Genomic DNA, 23,933 nt, shown 5'->3' with positions numbered 1-23,933 from the left:
TCAGTTGCCTCCTCCACTGAGTGATTTTCCAAATCAGTCCAAATGATAGCAATTCATCCTACAGAGGGAGGATGTCACCCATCAGGAGTGACTTGGCAGGTGTGTGTAATCAGTTTGAGTAGGCGGTGTGGTGTGTTAATAAAGAGACGCTGGTGATGCGAGATTTGATGCTAATGTGATTCAAAACACTCATGGACGAAAAAGAGTGATAGTTTCTATGCAGGAGAAGCCATCTCTGAGTAAGATAAAGGCTAGGCCTAGCAACGTCGGGCACTTTCTCTTCGAGGAAGAGCTAGAGAAACAAACAGTGGCCGGAGAGTGAGTTCGTGGGAAGGAAAGGAAAGAAGTTGATGGTGATGGGAAGAAAGGGGGCACTGTGCTGAGAAATAGTTGTCATTTGGGATGTCATGTGTAGAGACACTAAAAGTTGGCATTCTAAAACATTTGAAAAAATTCTCAGAGAGCTTCTCGATTTTAACCATCAATTCCATTTTTCTTAAGCCAGTGGGCACAAAGGGCTTTTACTCTCCCTCCGGTGTGTGGTGGTTCCGATGGCCAACAGGCTGGAGAAAACATTGAATTCGCTCAGGAGGATCTGCAGTCAGGGCCTTCCTCCCACTCAGCTCAACAGTCTACGTGATTTATAGCTTGACTGGCTTTGAATGATTTTGATGGATGACTTGAAACAATTAGAAATATAAGTAAATATCTCAGAACCATGACAGATTTCATAAAGTATAGAACATGAATAATTGCACAGATAATAGAATTTAAGCTATGAAAATAAATGCATATCTATTGAAAACTTCTTTGTCATCTACATGTTCAAAATGATAGAAAACTTCAAATGTTCCCTCACTTTAGGAAATGGGATATTATGACTGCCACATTGATGTATGTACTTTGAGAACAGTCAACTTTTCTTATGTCTACCAGAGATTACACTGAAAGCTTATATGTACTTTCTATTTGTGGGTATGTTTGCTTTTTAGAACCTCTGTAGATGTGAATTCTCTTTTGAAAATATTTTAAAATTGTGACCGTGTGTGTGTGGATGTATGTGTTGTGTGTGTGTTCTATGTGTATGTGTTTTATATGTGTGTGTTCACCTGTGTGTACAGGTACACTCACTGATGCATGCATATTTTGGGGTCAGAGGTCAAGGTCAGATGTCTTCTTTAGTCTTTCTCCACCCTGTTTTTACTGAAAATTTTTTCATACATTATATTCTGACCTTAATTTCCTCTTCCTCCAACTCCTCCCAGATCCTTCCCACCTCCTCACCCATCCAGCTCTGTGTCTATGCTTTCTCTCTCTCTCTCTCTCTCTCTCTCTCTCTCTCTCTCTCTCTTCCTCTCTCTCTCTCTCTCTCTTTCTCTCTTCCTCTCTCTCTCTCTCTGTCTCTCTCTTTCTCTCTTCCTCTCTCTCTCTCTCTCTCTCTCTCTCTCTCAAACACTCAAACAAACAAACAGCATATACAAAGAAGAAAAAAACACACAAGAAACATACCCAAAGAAATCCCATTGAGACACAAAATGAGAAACTATAATATACAAGCTAAAGTTCAGCAAGACAAAAATGCCCAAACAAAGCAATATAAGAGAAAAAGTCTACAAAAATGCCATTGAGTTCATATACCCAACAGTAAAATATGCCCAATGAGACCCCATTAGAGAAAACTCATTTTTCCTTTGCAAGAAGCTATCGTCTGGAGACATCTTGGTTAGGGTTGGGAGCCTATCCACTTGTCCCTCTCAGTGCTGGGACCTTCTCTGGCTTGAACCTGGGCAGGCCCTGTGGAGGCTGCCACAGCTTCTATGAGTTCATGTGTCTTATCAGCCTGTTGTATGTGGAAGACCCTGACTGTTTCCTTGGAACCATTCATCCTCTCTGGCTTTTACGGTCTTTCTGCCTCTTCTGCACAGCTGCCTGATTCTGGCAGGGAGAGGTTAAATTACATACTTCAATGAACACAGAGAAACCAAAGTGGTGCCTAACTAGAGCCTTCATCCTCATGGTACTCGTGTTCATGGTACTCCTCATGTTACCAAATGAGAAAGGTAACCACCAGCCCATCTACAAAACCTACAATCTACCATGGTGACCTCTTGCATGATGTGCTGGTACAACGGCAGGACCAATGTGGGAATAACCAGCCACCCTCTGAATGGACTTAAGGCCCACTCTGCATGATGGAACCCATGCCTGACATTGCTCAGGTGACCAAGAACCTGAGGCTGGATAGGCCATGGACATAGGGCAAAACAAAATATTATTATTCTGCTAAAAGAACAGAGCAATAAAATGACTCTTGGAATGACGTTCTGCTGGACCCATAGTGGTGTGTGTGTGTCTCAACCCCTAGCAGAGAAACTTTCTCTTATAGTGTATGAGAACTAATGCCGACATCCATAGCTGGAAAATATGCAGAGAATGAAAGATTTTGGAACATCCAGTCCTAAAGGCAATGTCTTCATCAAATCCCCCTTCATTTTTGAGATCGTCTCTCTCTCTCTCTCTCTCTCTGAACCCAGGTCTCACCATTTCCACTAGACTTACTTGCTAGTGAGCATTTGCAGTCTGCCTGTCTCTGCCCTCTCCCAGCGATGAGGTTGCAGATCGGCTGCTGCCCCCGCCCCCACCTTTCCCATGCTTGCTGGGACCCCATCCTCAAGTCCTCACTGCTGCTCACCAAGCACTTTCCACCTTGAGCCACTTCTCCCAGCCTCTTTTCTCCCTGCAGATTCACCTTTGATCTTTGACTATTCTGTTTGACGGCATGAGTCTAGATGGCTGTCTCCCAGGGCCAAGTTCTGAAAACTTTTGTGCCTCCAGGTGCACATGTAGGGTGAACAGAGCAAAGTGTATGTTCTCTTGCCTTTAAAATGAGGATATGGAGCTTACACTGAGTTCCTTACCAACAGCAGCGCATGCTGGGGTGACGGGGCATGTATGGAATTTGAAGTAATGAAATGTGCTGTCTTTCATGCTTAGAAGGGAAAAACTACAACCCTGAGTAGAGATGAGGAAAGCGTGTATAGGATTTGACTCAAATTGCTCTTGATTTACAGATCTTGAAGAAGGGTGAGGTGACTCAGGAATGTGTAAAGATTCCTTCTCCTGCTGACTTAATGTTCTGTAATGAGTCCTGGGGACAGGATAAAGGCCATCCAGTTTGTTATTCCTGTCTCCCTCTGATACTGCATAGTCTTTTTCCTCTTTGAAAGCCATGATCTCTAAGGCCTGTGTCTGCTATTTCCATGTTCTGCCGACCAGTGTATCAACTCAGGATTCCTAGGGTTTAGTTCATCCAGTAGCACAGCATGGGCCTTCAATGAGACCAAAATAAATAGAGGCTCCTTCTGTTTGGCCTTCAGGAACACTTGAGTGCCATTTTGAAATTCTCTTTCTTCCAAAATCGCAAGAAATTTGAGATCTGTGTCTAAAACCTGTTCAACACGAGAATAGACTGTCTCCCTTTTTCCCATTCTCATCTGAAGAACCTGAGGCAAAAATCTGTCTTAAGAACACAATTACATGACTTCCTTTCCGCAGGAGACATACTTCAAACAGTGACAAACTTGAAAGGCTAAAAGATGTTTAGAGAAATGTAAGACTGGATTACCCAAAAGAGGGCAGCTTGACAGACACCGCATTTTTCTGCTTTTACACAGCTCACCCGTCTGTGTCTTCCCATGTCCTGCCGACAATGCAGTGTCTCAGTTTTGTGTTTGAAAACTCTCCGAAGAGTTTGAATTTCAAGCCTGGGCCCCTTCACACCTCATTCTACTTTCTCTGTCCGCATCCCACTCCCAGGCTCAGGGCTCAGTCCGCATCCACACACCACCTCCCACTGGCTAAGCACTTTAGGAAAGTTGTCTGCTCGCCGCCACCACCTCCACCACACAGACCTGATTTGAAAGCACCCATTTTTCTTCCATCCAGAACTGAATTGTTCTATCCAGTCAAACATCAGCTCCCTCTAGATCTGCTCAAATACACTAATGATATGATATGATAGTCAAATGTCTCCAGAGTAAGGAGACATCTGAAACCTAGGTTGATAACAGTGTGTGATGTGATCTGTATACTATTCAGTAGGCATGTTTTGTTTTTAATCATTTTAAATTATTTTATGCGTAAGGGTGTTTTACTTGCTCGGCTGTCCATGTACTGTGTGAGTGCAGTGTCTGTAGAAGACAAAAGAGGGAAGCATATAACCTTTAAATGGAGCTACAGATGGTTGGAAACTTCCACATGGGTGCTGGGAATTGAACCCAAGTCCTCTGAAGAATAGCATGTGCTTCAAACTACTGAGCCATCTCTCCAGGCCCTAACAGGCATGCTTTCAATGATATTTTCCTGAGCTCCAAAGAGGCAACGTTCCAAGGAGTGATTAGTTTTTGCTTGTTTATTTTTATATTTCAATTTAAGCAAAGGGTCATTTCTAGATCTTCGTGTCATCCTTTTAATAAGTATTATTCTGGTGGAATTTTCCATGTTACAGTGACAATAACCAGCAGTCCTTCTGGCTGGTGCCTTTCCTTACCATTTATGTCCCCAATCCTCTTCCTGCAGGGATTACGTGAGGAGGCACGCTGGCCCACTAGCTCTGTGCTGCTGTAACTGTACGCACACACAAAGAACTGAGAATTGAAATGGCTGAGAACTGATGAAGGCAATACTCTGAATATAAAGCCATAGTTCCATTTTGCATGCTTAATTAGGCACAGCTCTTTAAGAACTGCTGTAAATGTCAGGAGGTTGGTAATGCTGGCGGTTCATCTTCGCAAACAAAGAAAATGCTGTTCGATGGCAGGAAACAAGACACAAGTAACTAATAGTCATGGCAGACAGCTTGTAAATTAGAAATAGGTCACTGTTCTAATTAGCAATGCTGTTCGCTAATGAGAAAACAGCTAATACATGTGCCTTGAGGAATCCTGAATCTGTACCAAAAATAGATAAGTAACTCTTCACCTAAAAGTGTTTTAAGAGTAACCTATAAGCAAACTAGCATCAAGAATAGACTGTGATTATCAAACAATATACAGCAAACTCATCTCTATCAATAAAATGATTTTATGTAGACAGACTACCTTATTATCAGGGAAGGAGGCTTACCAAGTTCAGGACTATATATCCGTATCACCGCCTCCTAGGTTTCTTGATTTTTTTATATACATTTTCTTATTATTTTTTAAAATGAAGTTAACTGGTTGGTTATTTGTATGAGAATGGGTAGATGAGTGGGTGACCTATGGATCTGTGCCTGGACACGTGTATGGAAACCATATGAGAACTTTGAAAAGTCCTTTCTCTCCTTCCACCATGTAAGTCCTAGGGTCTGAACTCAAGGTGTCCAGCTTGATAGCCCATGCCTTTATCTACTGAAGCTTCTAACTGGTCCCTTCCTCTTTACGGAAAATAAGAAAGTTGTTCTAGGTTTCTCAAAATTATGTGATGAATAATGGTGAGATGGAACAACTTCTTCAAAACCGATGATGAAAATATGTTTCATTGCCCTTGGCTTTATAGAAGGCTATCAAAGCCAAGCTGCTAGGGACTTCAGTCGAGAATAATAGATCTAATATTGGTAACATCAATTTTACTGTAACTATTCCCCCAAGGAGATCAAGTACTTTGAACATTATCACAAAATCTACATACAGTCATTTAACTAAGTGGTGGACAATTTAGTTCAACCAAGTGAGAACTGGTTTAACCTAAGATTGACAGGAGGACAGAAAGACCTGTCTCACAGTGGCCAAAAGTTTTGCCTCTAACTTTAATCATCGTGTGAACATTTGAAGTCATTTGGATCATTCCAACTAAGCAGAGTTTTAACTCATTTGAAAATAATGTATGAAGACCCTACATAAAGGGTGACCTGGAGAGTGCATTGACCCGGAAACATAGAGAAGCTGAATCCTAGGCAACTGGCCATGAAGAACCAACCATTCCTTCTCATGAGTCTACCCTGTAGTGGGATCACTAAGAGTGACTTTTTTCACTGAAATTTTCATCAAGATAATTGTATTCTGACGAGATAAGACCCAGTGCCATTGTCAATGGCCTCCCAGTCAGCCCCCATGTGCTGGCTTTCTGGGAACCTGGTCTGTTTGGATGCTCACCTTTCTGGACCTGGAGGGAGGGGGGAGGAACTTGGACTTCCAGCGGGGTGGGAGGCCCTGACTGCTCTTGGGACTGGAGAGGGAAGAGGGGAGGGAGTTGGGGGAGTGGGAGGGTATTGGGAGGAGGGGAAGAACTTGGACTTCCCATGGGGCAGGAAGCCCTGACTGCTCTTGGGACTGGAGAGGGAGGAGGAGAGGGAGTGGGAGGAATGGGAGGGTATTGGGAGGAGGAGAGGAAGTGAAAATTTTTTATAAATAAATGAAAAAAATATAAAATAAAAACTCAAAAAGAAAGATAATTGTATTCTCTCATGTAGGAGTAAGGAACAGTAGATATACCCTGTGTATATACCCTATGTCCACTTTGCCCAATTTCCCCAAAGGTTAGCACTTGGTAAAAATATCACACAATATCACAACTAAGGTAACAGTATTGCTAGAATCCATGGGTCATTTTCAGGTTTCTCAGGTTTTATGTTGCTTGCATGTATCACAAGTGGAGGCTTGTGAACTTAAGGAAACAATCTCAGTTCTGATCATTTCCCTTAGCTCGGGGCTTTTTATTTTAACAATTCTGAGTGGAGTGATTTCTCATTGAGGTTTTAATTTACATTTCCCTGATGACTAATGATGACAAATACCATTTCAAGTATGTTCCTGTCATCTGTTACTTCTCTTTCTGTACATATATTCTTAATAAATAGTACACATTAAAATATATTAATAATAATATCCTTTGCCAATCTTGTAATTGAACTTTTGATTTTATATTATTGATTTATCATGTTTTTTTTGATGTCGTCTAGATTCTGACTTCTCATCAAATCCATGGCTTGTAAATATTTTCCTCTAACCTGTAATTTACTCTTTTACTTTTTTGACCTAGGCTTTGTCCAAACAAAAGTTTCTAATTTTGACAAAGTACTAATTTCCTTATTAGATTTGTGTGTTTTAATGTCAAGTCTAATGACACTTTTCTTAGTTAAAACATATAAAACTTTCTATTATGCCATTTAAAGTATTTTATTTCTTATTCAGATGTTCATACAATGCATTTTGTTCATATTCTGTCCCCTTCCCCAGCTTCTCCCAGGCCCTTCCCCACCTCCTTATGCACCCAGCTTCATGGTGTTTCTCTCTTAGAAACACACAAACAAACAAAAAAGAAAAAAGAAAAAAAACTAACAACAGCAACAAAAACAAGAAAAACAAGCACACAGAGAGAAAAGCAAAATAAATCCTGGAGTCGGACTTGTTTGAGCCAGGAATTCCTGAGCATGAATCAGTTGCTAGGGGTAGGAATTTGTGATTTGTGTCCCCTCCCCTTATTTAGTCGGGGGGTGGTGGGAATATTGTCTACCTTGAACTTGTGCCGCTCTTGTGTGTGGTTTTCACTGAAAGTTTCATAGTTTTCCTAATTATGCCCCTCTTTGAGACAAGTTCTCTCGACGTAGCTCTGAGTGGCCGGGAATTTCCTTGGTAGACCAGGCTGGCTTTGAACTAGCAAAGATCTGCCTGCCTCTACCTCCCAAATACTGGGATGAAAGATGGGTTGATTCTTTATACCCAATTTTAGTGTAAACTGCAAGGTGTACAGTTAGTAGTCATCTGGCTTCCTTCCTTTCTCTCTTTTCCTTTCCTCACCTCTTCCTGCTTACTCCTGCCATCCTAATCTTATTTATTTACTATTTATTTATTTATTTATTTACGACCTTGCCTCCTTCCATTCTTCCTCCCACCTTTCCTTTCTGTCTGTTGATGTGGAGTTGAAAGATTGAATTGTCTCTGTTCCTTTGACAAAATTCAGTAGAGTGTATGTGCATGGTTCTATTTCTAAGATCTCTTCTCTCGCCCACTGTGCTGTGTGTCTGTCCTTCTGCAAATACTGCACAATCACGGTGCCTGGAGCCATATAATAGACTTTAATATTGTGTCAAGTCATTCCTTTCATCTTTACCAGACTGTCTTAAGATTTCAAAGGCCTGTAAATTTCCATGCACGGTTTGGAAAAAGTGTGAATCCCCAGGAAGCTTTGCTGAGGTTTTGACCAGATGCTTTTATATTAACTGCATTGGTTAGTAAATCTGGTCCTTCCTCCCACGTATTGGAGTCTACTCTTGTTTCTTTAATAGTTTGTAGTCTGCGCTACATACAAAGCTGCACATGTTCTGCTAAGTGCATGGCTAAATATTAGTTTCATTTGAAACGATTGTAAATATTACCACATTGTGAATTTGGGCTGCAATGTGCTCATTGCATATGCCGGAATTTTGTGCAATATGATTGACATTTTTATGTATTGACCTTTCTATACTCAACTTACCATAGACTGTAGACTCCTTGGCATGTCATAGACACTCATGTCAACAGATTGTACAGACCATTCTGTTTGGCTTTCTAAACTGGACCTTTTACTGATTTAATTTGCTTCATTCCAATCATTACAGCTTACAGTAAAATCTTTAATTAGAAAGAAGAACATAGACATCTTGCCTCTATCTTGATTTTTGAAAATGTCATTCATTTTTTAACATTAAATATGTTAACTGCAAGGGGGTTTATAGATGATATTTATCAGCTTGTTGATATTAATCACACTCTTTCTCAGCTGTTGTATGTTTTATAAAGGAAGAGATGACAGTGGTTCTTCCTGAACTGATTGATGTATTCATGTGAAATTTTACCTTTTTTAGTTTGTTGTTGGAATGCATTGGATGGATTTGTTTCAAACACTGAACAAATCTTACATGCCTCAAATAAATTGTACTTGGTATATTATTTATATACTAATGGGTTTCCATTTGCTAATATTTTATTGAAGTTTTTCATATCTAAGTTTATGAGAGACATTTGTTTTTAATTTTAGTTTATTTTTTCTTTTTTAAGATTTTTATTATTTCAAGTGTGTGTGTGGTATGTACACATGAGTGAAAATGTCCACAGAGATCAGAGGTGTGAGATCTCCCTGGAGCTGGTATTACAGAAGTTTATAAACCACCTGATGTGGGTGCTGGGAATTGAACTCAGGTCCTCAAGAAGAACATATGTGCTCTTAATCAGTGAGCCATCTCTCCAGCTCCTAGTTTATTGTTCTATTAACATTAACCATGAAATAGTTTGCATGCCTGTCATCTTTGCTTGCCAGGAAGGTATGGCAGGAGAATGGCTTTAGTTCAGGAATTCAAGGCTAGCATTGAATTTTCTTAACGAGTGAAGTGGGTATAAGGCATCTGTTGACACATGCCTCTGGTCCAGCACTCAGGGGGTAGAACAGTGGGTGTCATAAGTTCAAAGCCTGCCTGAGCTGTACAGTATGCTCCAAGCCAGCATGGTTTACCCACCAAGAACTTGGGTCAATGGAGGAGAGGGAAAAAATTAGGAAGGTTTCTTATTTCCTGGAAGAAATTGTGTGAAGTTAAATAGGAAAAATTAATTTTTTTCTTTGTTTTCTGTATTCTAGGAAAAATGTTGTGGAACCAGCATTATTTTTCTCTACCTATTTGTCTGATTCCAGTATTGAAACTGTTTAGCCTAGACACATCTTTTAATTATGGATTCAAATTTTTATAAATTATAAAACTACTTAAATTTTTATTTGTTTTATTTTCATGACTTTTGTCCAATTTTCTAAATTGTGAAATTTATCTGTACACCATCATTCCTAGCATCTCTTTATCAGGTTTTTAATTGCTTCTTTTATTTTTTGAAATTATAACTGGGAAATGGTGGTGCACGCTTTAATCCCAGCACTCAGAAGGCAGAGGCAGACTCAAGCCTAGCCTGGTATACAAAACAAGTGGCAGGACAGGCTCCAAAGCTACAGAGAAACCCTGTCTCAAGAAAATCAAAAAATAAAATAAAAATAAAAAAAGAGAGAAAGAAATTGTAATATAATCATGTCATTTTCCCCCTTCCCTTTACCTCTCCAAACCTTCCCTTACCTGCTCCTTTTCAAATTCATGGCCTCTTTTCTCATTTTTTGTGTTGTGCATGCATATATGTACACGCATATTTATTCCCAAATATAAGCAGCTCAGTCTATTTGTTACCTCTGTGTATGTTTTCAGGGCTGACTGTTGGTATGTTCTTTCTTGGGAAAGACAATTTCTCCCACTCTTAGCATTCTTTAGTTCTTGGCATAGGGTTCAGGCCTTATAGGCTTTTTCCTATTCTTGTTCAGCTCATGGTTAGGCAATCATATTAGTAAGACTTTCTGGAATTATGAACAACACGGTGATTAATTTGGCACAATAACCCTAAGAATGCTGTAGTGGCACACACACTTTGGCGGGAACCAACAGCTCTCTAATTGGATTTAATACACACTCAACAAGAAGGAAATCATGCCTGGTACTAGAAACCTAGCCAACTCCTCAGTGTTAGTGCAGTTGGGAATCAGGGAAGGGAACCTACAACCACCACTTTACCAAACTTACATAGAAAACTTCCCTTTAGAACAGATGGAGCACACTACAGAACACCATAGCTGATCAAAATGCAGAGCTATGGGGCCCAATCCCAATGAATACATCTAAAAAACACTCCTGCACCTACGGCCTAGGGAACATTGATGCATAAGAAGCATGGAAAGGTTGTAAGACCCAAAGGAGCAGGGGTTTGCTGGGACGTGCTGTTCTGGTACTCGCAGAAGCTACACCCATCAAGACTCCTTGATGGTTTTTCACAGGCACCACGCCTGTGGTGACATTCTCTATCAATTCTTGAGATTGCTGATTTCTATCAGTTTACAAAAGTTTTGCCAATTTTATCGATTGTTTTCATAGAAGCAGATTTTTGTTTCATTGATTTTCTGTTTCCTTTCTATTTCATTATGTTCTTCTCTTATTTTCCCCCCTTTTTAATTGGTTTTATTGAGCTATATAATTTTTTTTCGCTCCCCTCCCTTTCTCTCCCCTCCCCTTCAACCCTCTCCCATGGTTCCAATGCTCCCAATTTACTCAGGAGATCTCGTCTTTTTCTACTTCCCATGTAGATTAGATCAATGTATGTTTCTCTTAGGGTCCTCATTGTTGCTTAGGTTCTCTAGGATTGTGATTTGTAGGCTGGTTTTCTTTGCTTTATGTTTAAAAAACACTATGATTGAGTACATGTGATAATTGTCTTTCTGGGTCTGTGTTACCTCACTAACAATGTTCTTTCTAGTTCCATCCATTTGCCTGAAAATTTCAAGCTGTCATTATTTTTTTCTGCTGTGTAGTACTCCATTGTGTACATGTACCACATTTCCCTTATTCTTTCTTCAGTCAAGAGGTTTCCAGGTTCTGACTATGACAAACAATGCTGCTATGAACATAATTGAGCACATGTCCTTGTGGTATGATTGAGCATCCTTTGGATATATACCCAAAAGTGATATTTCTGGGTCATGAGGAAGGTTGTTTCCTAATTTTCTGAGAAATCACCAAACTGATATCCAAAGGGGCCGTACCAGCTTGCACTCTCACCAGCAATACAGGAGTGTTCCCTTTTCCCCATAACCTCTCCAGCATAAATTGTAAGAATGGCCAAGATCAAAAACACTGATGCCAACTTCTGCTGGAGAGGTTGTGGGGTAAAGGGAACACTCTTCTTCTGTTATGTTTGCTATTTCTCTTTTCTACTTTCTTTGGGCCAGTTTTATTCTTCTATCTTCAGTTTTTCAGCTGAGGCCCTAGATTATTGGTCTGAAACTTTTATTTTAAATGTGAGGATTTCGTGATATAAATGTGCCCCTCTTCCCTGTGGTGGTTGCGCCTGTACATTTTTGTAGGTTGTATTTTTAATCTTTTTCAGTTATTTGTATTTTGTAATTTTCACTGAGATTTTCTTTGACTAATAAAATACATGAAGGCATATTTTTATGTTTTCCCCATGTTTAGAGATTTGCTTGTCTTTCTACTATTGATTTATAATTGAACTCCCTTAAAAGTCAACAACACAGTCCACTTGATTTCATTGATAGCCTATAGTGTGTTCTATCTTGAATTATTTTAATGAAGAAAAGGATCAAATCAAGAAGCTTGTAATATGAAGATACATATTCTGTTGTGGTTGTGGAAGAGGCAAATCTCTATCCAGATCCTGGTTTGTTTTTGTTGTTGTTGTTGTTATTCAGATTGTCTTTAGACTTGCTGGCTTTCTCTCTACTACTTCTGTTCTAGGACTTCTAAGAGTGAGGGAGGGTGATGCCCCCAAATATAACTGGGGGTTTCTCTGTTTTCTGTGCAGTTCTGCACGTTTTTGTTTCGCAAAGAAAGCATTGTTGGCATGTCTCCCTACTCTCTTTTTAAAACAAAACAAAACCAGAAAGCATCAATCCATATTCCTGAATAATGGGCATTAAAGAATTTGGAGACATAACTTATCCTGCCTCACTGCAGCATAGAAGTAGACCAATGGTGTTTAGCATCCTCCTCTTAAGAACAATGCTCATATACCTACTGGTGTTATCTGTGAGGGTTTCTCACTCTCACCTGTGGCTCAGTGGGGGAGGAGGGAGAGAGATGAATTTCCAGGAAGTGGGGGAGGAGTGACTCATGAGTTCCCGGAAAGCAGACTCTAGAGACCGGCATCTAGGTGCAGATCTGTTTAAACGTGTATGCTCCCTGGTATACATGCACACATTATCTAATCAGCTACGGTCATACTGAGTTACTATACAATGAATCCGAATGGCACGCAACCCACATTATGTGATGGTGTGAAGGGAGGGCAGTACATCCAGGCACTATGTCTGCAGACAAAGGGGCAGGAAGCAGGCAACAGCCTGGGCTTTAGTGCCAAATTAGAGGGTCTCCAGTTAGCTGGGACTCCATTATGGGTTTACCTAGTATTTCAGAAAGTCAGGTCTGCCCAAACAGTCGCAGGAGGTGTTGGCGTTTCTCACATTCCCTGCCTTTTAGTGACACCATCTGAACAGGGACTGGTCCCTCAGTTGTCTGCTTACATGAGATGGATGTCTGTATAATGAGGCCACACACCAGGATTTGTAGGAAGAAGTTTCTCCACCACATGCGTTCTCACATACGGAGTACTAAACTTCCTAAAAGAGGTAGAGGTTCAGGGGAAGAATAGTGGGGGGAGGGGCAGGGAGGCTGCTAATAAACTTAGGCTGTGCACAAAGCTCAGATCAATGGACATTTTATGCTTAGCATGGTTTGTATATGATGGAAAATGTGCTCTTCAAAACAGATGATGTAACATTTTGACACCTTAATATATGAACAGACTCTACTCATAAGCTTTCAAAGCCCACAACAAGCCGAAACTAAATAAACCCTTGAATCCTTGCCGTTGCTGTATTGACCACTGATTTGGTCATCTGTGCATGAGTTATTTGCAGATATTGATCCAAGAAGTGCTCTTACGTAATCGTGACTGAGAGATAAATGATGATTTATCTCTCCTCATGAGAAGTGTTTCTGGGTTCTTCAGTGTAGCGTAACAGGAGGATAGCACAGTGTGTCTCTGGGGGACATTTCAAATGCATAGCATGTCATCACATAAACTAAAGACATGTTTGCATGAAGTATGTACAAACATGTAGTTTCCAGGAGTTTGATAACAACTTTACCTTCACGGAAAACAAGTTGCAACTTTGATATTTCTACAGTCTACATTTCTGTGATGTGAGGCAGCTTTAATATAAACCATGTATCAGTTTTATAATCCATCCATTATCATAACCTTGTTTAATGTGCATCATCTGTACTATAAATAATGACAATCCGTGTTGTCAAACAGCAAAGGTATCTTTAAAATCAAACCCATCTTAATAAATTCAGGATCTGCCCCTATAGTACCAAGTGACTTTGCTAGGCTTATCCAGAATTATTTTCTCTGACAAACCTCCTCTGGGACTGGCTGTTTAAGAGCCGCTGTATTTGGCCTTTTCCCCGGGGTTAACTCACAGCTCTTCCTAAATAATCTCCGAGTCATTTTGCTGGCACAGGTGTGGTTTTTTAGGCAGTGATTGCCAAAGGGCAGTATGATAATTAACACGCTTCAGATCTAGAGGATTCTGGGTCTCACTTCTGACAGTGGATATAAGTGTCACACAGATAGTTATTCATCTGAAGCTGCCTGTGTTTGAAAACTCTAACACTGAAAAAAAAAAAAAAACAAGATCCTAATACTGTAACCAAAGGGTGAATAGTCCTAAAACTTATTTCTTATTCTCTGAGAGGAACTTGCAAACTTAGGGATTATGTCGTTCCTTGCAGCACAATGAATCTCTAGTGTCTACAGTACTTGCCATTGTATTTCAAGAGTCTCTATTTTCATCTTATCAAGCAATTAAAGCCAGCAATGTTATATATTCCAGGTGAGGAAACATTACTATTCGACCTGCATGTTTTCTATTAAAACGGACACCTTCACAGTATTAAAGACCTGAGGAGGCATGTCTCCCGTGATTAGGAGACCAGAAAATAGGAGACTTCGGTAGTCTTCAGGCTGGTTTTGTAGAGAAGAAAGTTCTTTAGACATCAACCAGATGTTCCAAGCACGGTACCATAAGGTGCAGAAATATTCACCCAGGTTCTTAGAGTAGGTTCCTCTGTAATGCTTCTCTCTGACATCTGTCCTGTGTTTATAGGAGTTCGTGATGATCGTTGTCTTTGGCTTGGAGTTCATCATTCGAATCTGGTCTGCAGGCTGCTGTTGTCGTTATAGAGGATGGCAAGGAAGACTAAGGTTCGCTCGAAAGCCTTTCTGTGTCATAGGTGAGTATCACAGTCTCGTGATTTACGTTTTCTTCTCTCTCTAGCTTTACAACATTCGGTTGATACTAGAAGGCAACATCCAGGAATTATTGACTGTGGGCTCTTTCTCTCTCTCTCTCTCTCTCTCTCTCTCTCTCTCTGTCTCTCTCTCTGTCTCTCTCTCTCTGTGTGTGTGTGTGTGTGTGTGTGTATGCATGTGTGTTAATTAGCTCTACAATATACTACAAGGTTGTGTTCAAATCACACCAATGTGCATCCGTGTATTATTTTTAGTAGCATGTACACTCTAACATACCTGAAGACCACAGCGTGGCTTATGATCTGAAAACTTTAAGTGTGATCCTGAGTTCTACACTCTGAAATAGGATTCCCTTACCCACAATTCCTATTCAAATAGCACACTCCTTTGGCCCTGGCTTCTGTGGTTCTAGAAGGGACTCCATTCTGTTGAGATTCAGTTTGAAATGATGCCTCCTGATAACGGTATTATGGAGCCCTGTGGAGTTAAGACCTGGCATCTCTCAGTAAAATATTTAAAACCATATCTTAAAACTGAAAACTCTGCATATCAAGACTATTATTAGACAGCTAAATTTGGTTCCCCTGCTCTTTTGCCTTTCTCACTTGCTAGGCAACCACTCCAATCCAAACGCTGGAAGTTCTCCTCGGTGAGGCTTACTCCAGTTATTTCCAAGCTGAGAAAGTGGGATTTAATTTACAAGAGACAAGTTTGCTCTCTTGTGTGAGGAGTTAGGAGTTGCTGAGCAATCCCTTTGATCGCACCCCTTAATCTTTCTCCCGGTGTGAGTGGCCGGAGCCATAGAATGCTTTCAAGGAGTAGAGTTTCCACCTCTGCAGGCTTTGCTAACACCAGCCTCTCATCTGGAAACCATCATGCTAGGTGTGGAGAAAAGCAAGTGGCAGATTACAGCCCCACAGAGCAAGGCACTGGGCATTTGATCCACCACCACCCCCCCCCCCACACACACACAGATGTTTTTCTCATTCTGAATCCTCTGCTCAAACAAGGCTATGAAGGATTATCACTTGACATGAGAGGACCACAAAACAAGAATTCTCTGTTCCATGAAAGACACAAGCAAAACAATTCCCAAGACAGGTGGTTGGCCAAGACTCACGCAACTTCTGCAGGATAAGGTTGGTTCATGGATGACTGCAGGGATATTCCGATCCAGATTTTAAAACCAATTAAAATTTGGTTGCCTTCCCGTCCCAAGGGCAATCCCAATGTATTTCTGCTCTTCCAGCTAGAAAGTTCTTTCCCACATGCCTGCTGCCTCTTGATAGCTCTTTCCAGCCATGGATGCGTCAGCACATGATAGTCTTTTAATCTTTCTCTCTCTGTCTCAGCTCATTGAAAGTCTTGCTCAGAACATGATCGTCTGATCTCTGTCACCTCACTTGCCTCAGCACACCTATCAGTGGCGATAGTGACCTTGCAGATTTGATATGGTTTGATATTGGCATCGTTTCGGTTTTGTTAACTTCGGAGAGATTTTTATTTAAGTGAGGATTTTACATCTAGTAAATTAACTGCTTTTTATGTTGTCACAAACAAATATATAATGAATTCCCATGAGACCCTGGATCAAATATGGACTTGCAGTGCCGGTAACTGTGTGCGACTTTCAGCATTCTGGTTAATTTCCGTGTTGATCTGTGTTTCAACTGAATTGATGTAATAGCAAAATATATTCACATATGGCTTATTGGTATTATATACCTGGGTTTAGCCTACACCGATGAATCAAATGTGTCCTGCTCGAGGCAAGGGCGATGCCACATTACTGTTGAGACCCTTCCTAGATCTTTTTAGGGCTCCATAAAAATGCGGTACAAACTGGTAAATATGGTGAAGTCAGCCCTATGGTCCCCTTGTTCAGCCAAATTTACCCTGCTGAATGCAAAAAGGTATACTGTACCTTTCTTATCTGTCTGTGATACAGGCTCTGAGCAGGAAGGAGTCTGAAATACACCAAAACTAATTAATACTTTATATGTTTAAATGATCAGACGGCTCTGAATAGGCCAGATACACACTCAAGAAACTTTTTTTGAACTCTTGAGCATTGGGAAAGGATGACAGCTCACCTGATATGCCTTCACTGTGGGAAATGTCCAGGCATAATCTTAGTTAGCATTAGCTTTCATCTTGGCACAGCCAAGTTATCTGAGGGAGTCGCCGGTGCAGATCACCTCAGTCGGATTGGCCTATGACAGTCCATGGGGCGCTTTCTTGATCGATGTCTGAGCAGGTGGACCTAGGTTGTGCTGGAAAACAAGCGGAGGGTGAATGAGAGAGCAACCCAGTCAGTAGAGCTCTTCGATGGTTCTTACCTCTGTTCCTGCCTTGGGTTCTGGCCCTGACTTGCCTCAGTGACAGATTGTGAGCTGGGAGTTAAAAGGCAGCATAAACCCTTTTATCTTGATGGTTGTGGCCAGTGTTTTATCACAGCAGTTGAAAGCAAACTCAAACACACAGCGATGTTGTCACTTCGCATTGGAAGCTAAAGGAAGTTACTACCAGGGTCAGACCTTGCATAGTGTCCTTGTCTACCAACCAGTAATATTTGGGCACAATTTAATAGAGGCCCCATGGGCTGATTCCAAAGACCGGCTTTTCTTCTTTCTGAATCACCAACCCTTTATTAATTAAAGAAATCATGCAGTCATTGCACACTTGTGTTTGGAAAACAAATTGTAAGTGCTTAACACTCTAAAAAAAATTGTGAGTGTTACAACTCTGAAGAGAAAGGTATCCTAACTCACTGGAGAGCAGGGTTATACTTGGAGCCACAATAGGACAGCTCTGGAGGGAAAGGGATTCCGACTTGTTGGGAAGTCAGACTATACCTGGAACTGGGATGCAGTGGGGAATGGTCTCTGTGCAGAATGTAGCAAGCTTGCTCTTCTCCTAGAGAGAGCTGTTGCAGCTGAGCTCCGCTCAGTTCCCCTAAGGGAATGTCCTAGCAGGACTATCTCTTTCTTCTGCTCTGCTCAGCTCCAGCCCAAGATGTTACTTCTTCTGTTTCACTCTCCTCAAAGGGAGGCTTCTGTAGAAAGGTAGCAATCTCCTCTGGCTCTGTCAGAAAAAGCTACTTTTTCTGCTCAACTCCCAAGGGAGTTTGCCAGCAAGTATAACTGTTTCTTCTGGTTTTTCTGCTCAGCCCCCCCTAAGGGAATTTCTCAGCAAAGGTTCTTCTTTTCTACTCTGGCAAAAGATCTCTACCCAAAACTCTTTTAAGAAGCACATTTAATTGGGAAGGAGGAATCTAGGAGAGTGGCTGTGTCTGCCGGGGTGGGAAAGGACAGCCAGCAACTGAATAGACAAAGGGCTTCTTAGAGGCAGAGTTTTCCCAGGGAGAAGATCTTCTGCTCAGGGATTGGCTAGCTTTCCTGATCAGGGAATGGTTGGTTTAGTTGGTCAGGGGCAGATTTGGCTCTAATTTCAGTGCCAAACTGTGTTTCTTTTACTGGTCCTTTTTAGCCTTCTGTCTGTATTTTCACAGTTAAGGCATATTTCTTTCACTGGCTCTGGTTGTAGAGTCAAAGTGTATTTCTTTGGTTCTGGTTTCAGAGACAGGGTATATTTCTTAGACTCTGGGTTTAAGGCCAAAGTGTTTCTATTACTGGTTCAGGTTTCAGATCCAGGATGTGTTTCTTTCACTGGCTCTGGAGTCAGGGTCAGGGTACTAGATTCCATGCTCAGAGATTGGTAGGTTTTCCTGTTTGGGGATTGGTTGGTTTCTTGTTCAGTCAGTCAGGGGCAGAGTTGGCTCTGGTTTCAGGGCCAAACTGTTTCTTTCACTGGTCTTTTTTTATTTTATTTTATTTTATTTTATTTTATTTTATTTTATTGTCTCTAGCTTTGGGGCTAGGGTATATTTCTTTCACTATCTCTGGTTCCAGGGCCAAAGTGTGTTTCTTTGGCTCTGTTTTCAGAGTCAGGGTGTGTTTCTCAGGTTCTAGGTTCGGGACTACAGTGTTTTTCCCACCGTTTGGGTTTCAGATCCAGGGTGGGTTTCTTTCACTGGCTCTGGTTGCAGGGTCAGGGTGAGTTTCTTTGGCTGGCCCTTTTGCCCCACAAAAATAACATGCATTTTTTTTAAAAAAAATAAAATGCTTCCTTTCATTACTCTTTCGGATATTTTGCTTAGTTTTTATGTAGAATTACACAACTCTTCCTTACATGTTGAACCAGCCCCATGCCTATGACTCTGCTATGAAAACCTACCTGTATCTTTGGCCAATCCCTGCATTCCTACCTCACAGAGTTAAAGCACATCTATAGGAATTACCTGGCTTGTCTCCCTGATGGTTTTTTCAGTATCCCAACATAAATCCCGCCTTCTCTAGCATGAGTAGGGGGATGCCTGCATCACCTCAAGGACTGCTCACACAGCCATTCTTTTTCTTCCAGCTTTTCCTTAATGGCCTACTTGAGAATCACAAATAGTCTCAAATCCCGCTACTTAGACTGCAGTAATGCGCCTGACATGTCAGGCGGCCTCAACTTCAAATAGTGCCTATTTTTGGAGTCCTTGGTGACGACTTTTAAAAACAGTCATAACATGGCTATATTCTTTTTTTCAGTCTTGCACTGTGTCTCAGTGCAGCAGAAAATGCCAGCCTGTTATTAATCTTGCACCTATACGTGATGTTAAATGTAGGCTGACTCCCTATCGCTACCTTAGCCGTTTCCTGTGGCACTTCCACGGGTGAACAAAGGGGGCAAAACCACAGCTCAGACGTTTCCCACGAACTAAGCACGGCTGCTTTCATTTGAAATAGCAGCTCCTCAGGAGAGTGCCAGCAAGTGTGTGTATTTTTTTTTTTTATTAGAAAATGTAGCCAGCTTCTTACTTGGCTGAAAGAAAATGGAAGACTTTATTAGAGTCTACCATGTGGTTGAAGCTATTCAAATACATCTGTGATTTCATCATATTATAAGGAGAGTTAAGTTGTTAATACGTTCACAAATTAGAACAGAGACTCCTCTGAGAACTGCCACTGGCTTGCCAACTAAAGTATTTTTTTTTCTACTTCTGTACTATCCTCACGTTTTCCTGAAATAGACCTATTCTTGACCTGAATCATTTCAGTACCATCAAAGTTTTTTACCCCCTTTAGTAGAAATTGCTTTCTCATAGGCTATTGCCTAAAAGTCATGGATTCTTCTGCAAGTTCTCTCAATATTCACTTTCTCCTGTAACACATAGTTTCTTTCCTATGAGAAGTTGAGGACAGTTAAAACCTATTTAATCAGACTATTAAAACGATTTCATTATCTTTCTAGTAGCATTATCTACTAAGAATTGTTCCATGCTACCTACTGCTCCGAACATCTTATAAATATTATATTATTAATACTGTCCAAGTATTATAGTATAGTTTTTATTTTTATTATTATCTTTTTATTTATATGACTGTTTTCCCTTCATGTATGTCTATGCATCACATGCAGTCCTGGTGCCTACAGAGGTCATAAAAGGGCATTGTTGTCCCTAAAACCAGAGTTACAGACAGCTGTGATTCACCATGTGGGTGTTGGGATTGAAACTTGGGTGTTCTTAACTACTGAACCATCTCTTCAACCACTAATACTCCATTTTCCTCATGAGGAAGAAAGACAGTACTCAAACCTTGGCAAAGTCAGAGAGAAGGCAAGAAAACAGAAATAAAAACTTTTTTAATGACTTTACTCTAAAAAAAATGATCCTCTCTCGTTGTTTACTGGCAATTTAAAATTAAACTTGATTGAACTTTGCCCATCGGCATCAACTAGCATTAGAAATTCAAAAAGTCGGAGTTTTTTAAATGGCATTAATATGAAGATTAGCTTTATTTTTTAACAACTACACCTCTTGCTGCTCTCTAGCTTGGAGGGGACATTAGGAATAAACAGGTTTCTCTGTCCAGTATCTACTTCTTACACTCCTGTGTAATGTCATTCTGAGGGTCTCTGGGCATTTGCAAATTGGAGACACCCTCTAGGGTAAGTATTCTCCCCCCCAGGAATGCCTCCAGCTGTTCAGTAATGGTATGGTAGTTGCTCAGACAGTGGTTGATGTGGTGTGCAAACATGACTGATAAGGAAGCAGAAAATGTCATTATTTGACTGTACAGAAAATCATCTAGGAGGGGCATGAAAAAAGGCAGAATGTTCCTCATTTCTTTTTATAAACTTTAGTAGACTCCTATGATACATTTTCCTAATGTTCTTTGTATCTCATGTTATATAAGAAAAATCATTCAACAACGTGTGTGTCAGACACACTCAGTGCAAACAATGCAAATCTGAATGAAAATAGCCCCAACCTGTAAGATTACAGTCTCATATACCCTTAGGAGGTGCAAAGCCAAAAGAGAATTGAGAAGTTCCAGGGAGAATGGTATGGACAAACATGACTCACTGCATAAGACAGCGGAGCAAAGAAACTGAGTCATCCAGAAAAGATATTATGTAACTCTTCCATGTCCAAACAGAGTTCTGGGTGCTGAAAATAGAAACATAGAGAATGAGGGGAGATATCTGAGATTGTGCAGTTCAGGAAAATCTTTCTAAGTAGTAGAATATTGAGTTGTTCTTAATATTTTTTTTTAAAAAGGAGTCAGTCTTGAAAATATTTAGGCACATACCTTCCCAATCCAAGGAAGAACACTTGCAAAGTTTCCTCCGAAATTTATGAGCTTGACTTGTGCAGGAAGCAATGGGTGTTGAGGTTGGAGGTCAAGAACAGTAGGAAGAGGAGGAAGAAGAGATGGTGGGGGTGGGCAAGGGTCATCGACTCTAGAACAGCGTTTCTCAACCTGGGGGGATCGCACCCCACAGCAGCTGGATATAAGATATCATGCTTATCAGCTATTTACAATTCATAACTGTAGCAGCATTACAATTATGAAGCAGCAATGAGGTAATTTTATGTTCGAGGTCAGCACAGCATGAGGAACTGCGTTAAAGGGTCGCAGCATTAGGAAGGTTGAGAACCACTGGTCTAGACACAGCAGCTTCTAGAAAGACGATGCTGGTAAGGGTCCTGGAAGCTGCAGACCTGATATGAATGCTTGGGTTAAAGGCAGCTAAAAGATTTGCTTTGCAAAGCCCTGGGTCTTTTGGTCCTCATTGTCTACTTGAACTCTGTACCAGTAATACATAAATTACTACACAACCTAAGAATAAATTATAGGGGAATAATCTGTAAAGTAACAATCCTTGACTTCTCCATGTATGGATGGATCTGCCCTTGACAACATAAACTTTCCACTTTAAAAAGAAAATGTGTTGTTTTCTGTGTGCAACCAAAATTATGATGTGATGGAAACCTTTTACGGTCCCCTTGGCAACTGTCACTAACAAGCAGTTCCTGGGAGCTTTCTTTCCAAATGACTGTGCCCCATACTCACTCATTACAATGATTGCAACACAGATTTATTTCATTAAAGATTATTTATTTCCTTAGAGAAATAGTCCCTTCTGCCTCAAGATGTTATCTGGAAACTTATGATCAATAAGAAGCATTAAACTGTCACTATGGGGTAAATTTTCAAAGTGGTGCTTAGAATTTACCAGTATGAGTCCCATTAACTTCAGGGGAAGTCCTGCAGTTCAACCGCTACACGTGGCTTTGAAACTGTTCTGCGGTGTATCTTTGCAGTGCGTGTCCTTTAATCTTTAATAAATATCACAGAGAGACTTGGGGCACAGCTGAGTGCAGTGTTTGAGAGCGTAGATAATACAATATGTAGTACGAGGCATTTACCATTCGATTTTAAGCCTTTGTGTCTATCAAGAATCACAACAATATCAGTATACCTTGATTTCATCAGAGAACACCCATCTATAAAGGAATCTGGATCCCGATTCGAATACAGAGCTCAACAAGCGGAACTATATCCCTCTAAGACACTCTTTATCTCACTCTGTAGGTGAGAATCCATGGGAGGGTGGGAGGAGGGTGCTTTATCCTCGGCCGTAAGTCATCCCTGGAACTAGGAGCACAACACTGCCTCTTGTGAGAGTCAAATTTAATTACGGTGTAATCCGTTTAATCTACACAGGGAAGAATGAGGAAGGAGCAGAAAAAAAGGAGTTTATTAATGGATTAGTGGAAGATTGTGTTACATTGATTAGTGACTTTCTTTGGGGGCCCAAGTTTTCAGTCTATCCTAGAAGGTATCCGACACTGGATATTTAATCTCCACTCGTTAGCACTGAGAAAGAACTTCTTGATTTTCTCACACTGAAACATAAGCAAAGTTTGCCCTCGAAAATGTCACAGAATGCTCCTCTCTGTTAATAAACAACTTGATTAAAAGCATAAACATGGCTTTGTGTTATAAACTGATCGGTTGGGTCTGGGCGGCAAGATTCTAAGAGCTATAGGAATAGGGTGCCTGTTGTGAGATTTCATCTCTGAGAAATTCAGGGGGGTTACCCCCATGAAATCTCACCAGCATGGCTGTCCAAACAAGAGCTGAACAAGTGTGACTCCGGTAGACTTACTAGGTGGAAAGAGGGAAGTCTTACACATTTCCAATACTAAACGAAGAATTACAGGCAACCGCAGAATGGTGGGAGTGGGGGAAATTTTCTTCTTCAGGAAGAGGTCCCAGCTCGTTATCCAATACAAAATGGCCAGCTCTGAATACAAAGACCTTTACACGGACTAAGCAGGCACACACATGTAGGGGGTTCTTCTATTTATGTGTTACTTTCATTGGTTAATTAATAAAGAAACTGCTTTGGACCTGATAGGGTAGAACTTAGGTAGGCGGAGAAGACAGAACTGAATGCTGGGAAGAAAGGCAGAGTAGGAGAGAGCCGCCATGCAGCCGCCAGAGTCAGACATGCTGAAGCTTTCCCATTAAGTCACTGCCACTTGGCAATTTACAGATTAATAGAACTGGGTTAAATCAAGATGTGAGAGTTAGCCGATAAGAGGCTTGAGCAAATGGGCCAGGCAGTGTTTTAATGAATACAATTCCTGTATGATTATTTCAGGGCTAAGCTAGCCAGGTGGCCAGGAACAAACAGCCTCTCCCTTTACAACACGCA

At 40.8% G+C, this 23,933-nt stretch overlaps 1 protein-coding gene across 2 annotated transcripts in view; it reads left to right on the top strand.

Annotated features, from left to right (window-relative positions):
- Positions 1 to 23,933, top strand: part of Kcnq5 (potassium voltage-gated channel subfamily Q member 5) — a 519,189-nt gene that overhangs the window by 370,719 nt on the left and 124,537 nt on the right. For both annotated transcript variants that reach the window (XM_085679420.2, XM_048430486.3), the window contains exon 3: positions 14,731 to 14,857. In XM_085679420.2, coding sequence (XP_085535546.2) covers positions 14,731 to 14,857 — 127 coding nt within the window. The remainder of the gene's footprint in view (positions 1 to 14,730; positions 14,858 to 23,933) is intronic.

Source organism: Myodes glareolus, chromosome 18 (assembly GCF_982192425.1).
Source record: "Myodes glareolus chromosome 18, mMyoGla1.1, whole genome shotgun sequence".
Classification (NCBI taxonomy): Eukaryota; Metazoa; Chordata; class Mammalia; order Rodentia; family Cricetidae; genus Myodes; species Myodes glareolus.
Note: the sequence above shows the minus strand (reverse complement) of the source record. Positions and strands in the feature narration are given on the sequence as shown.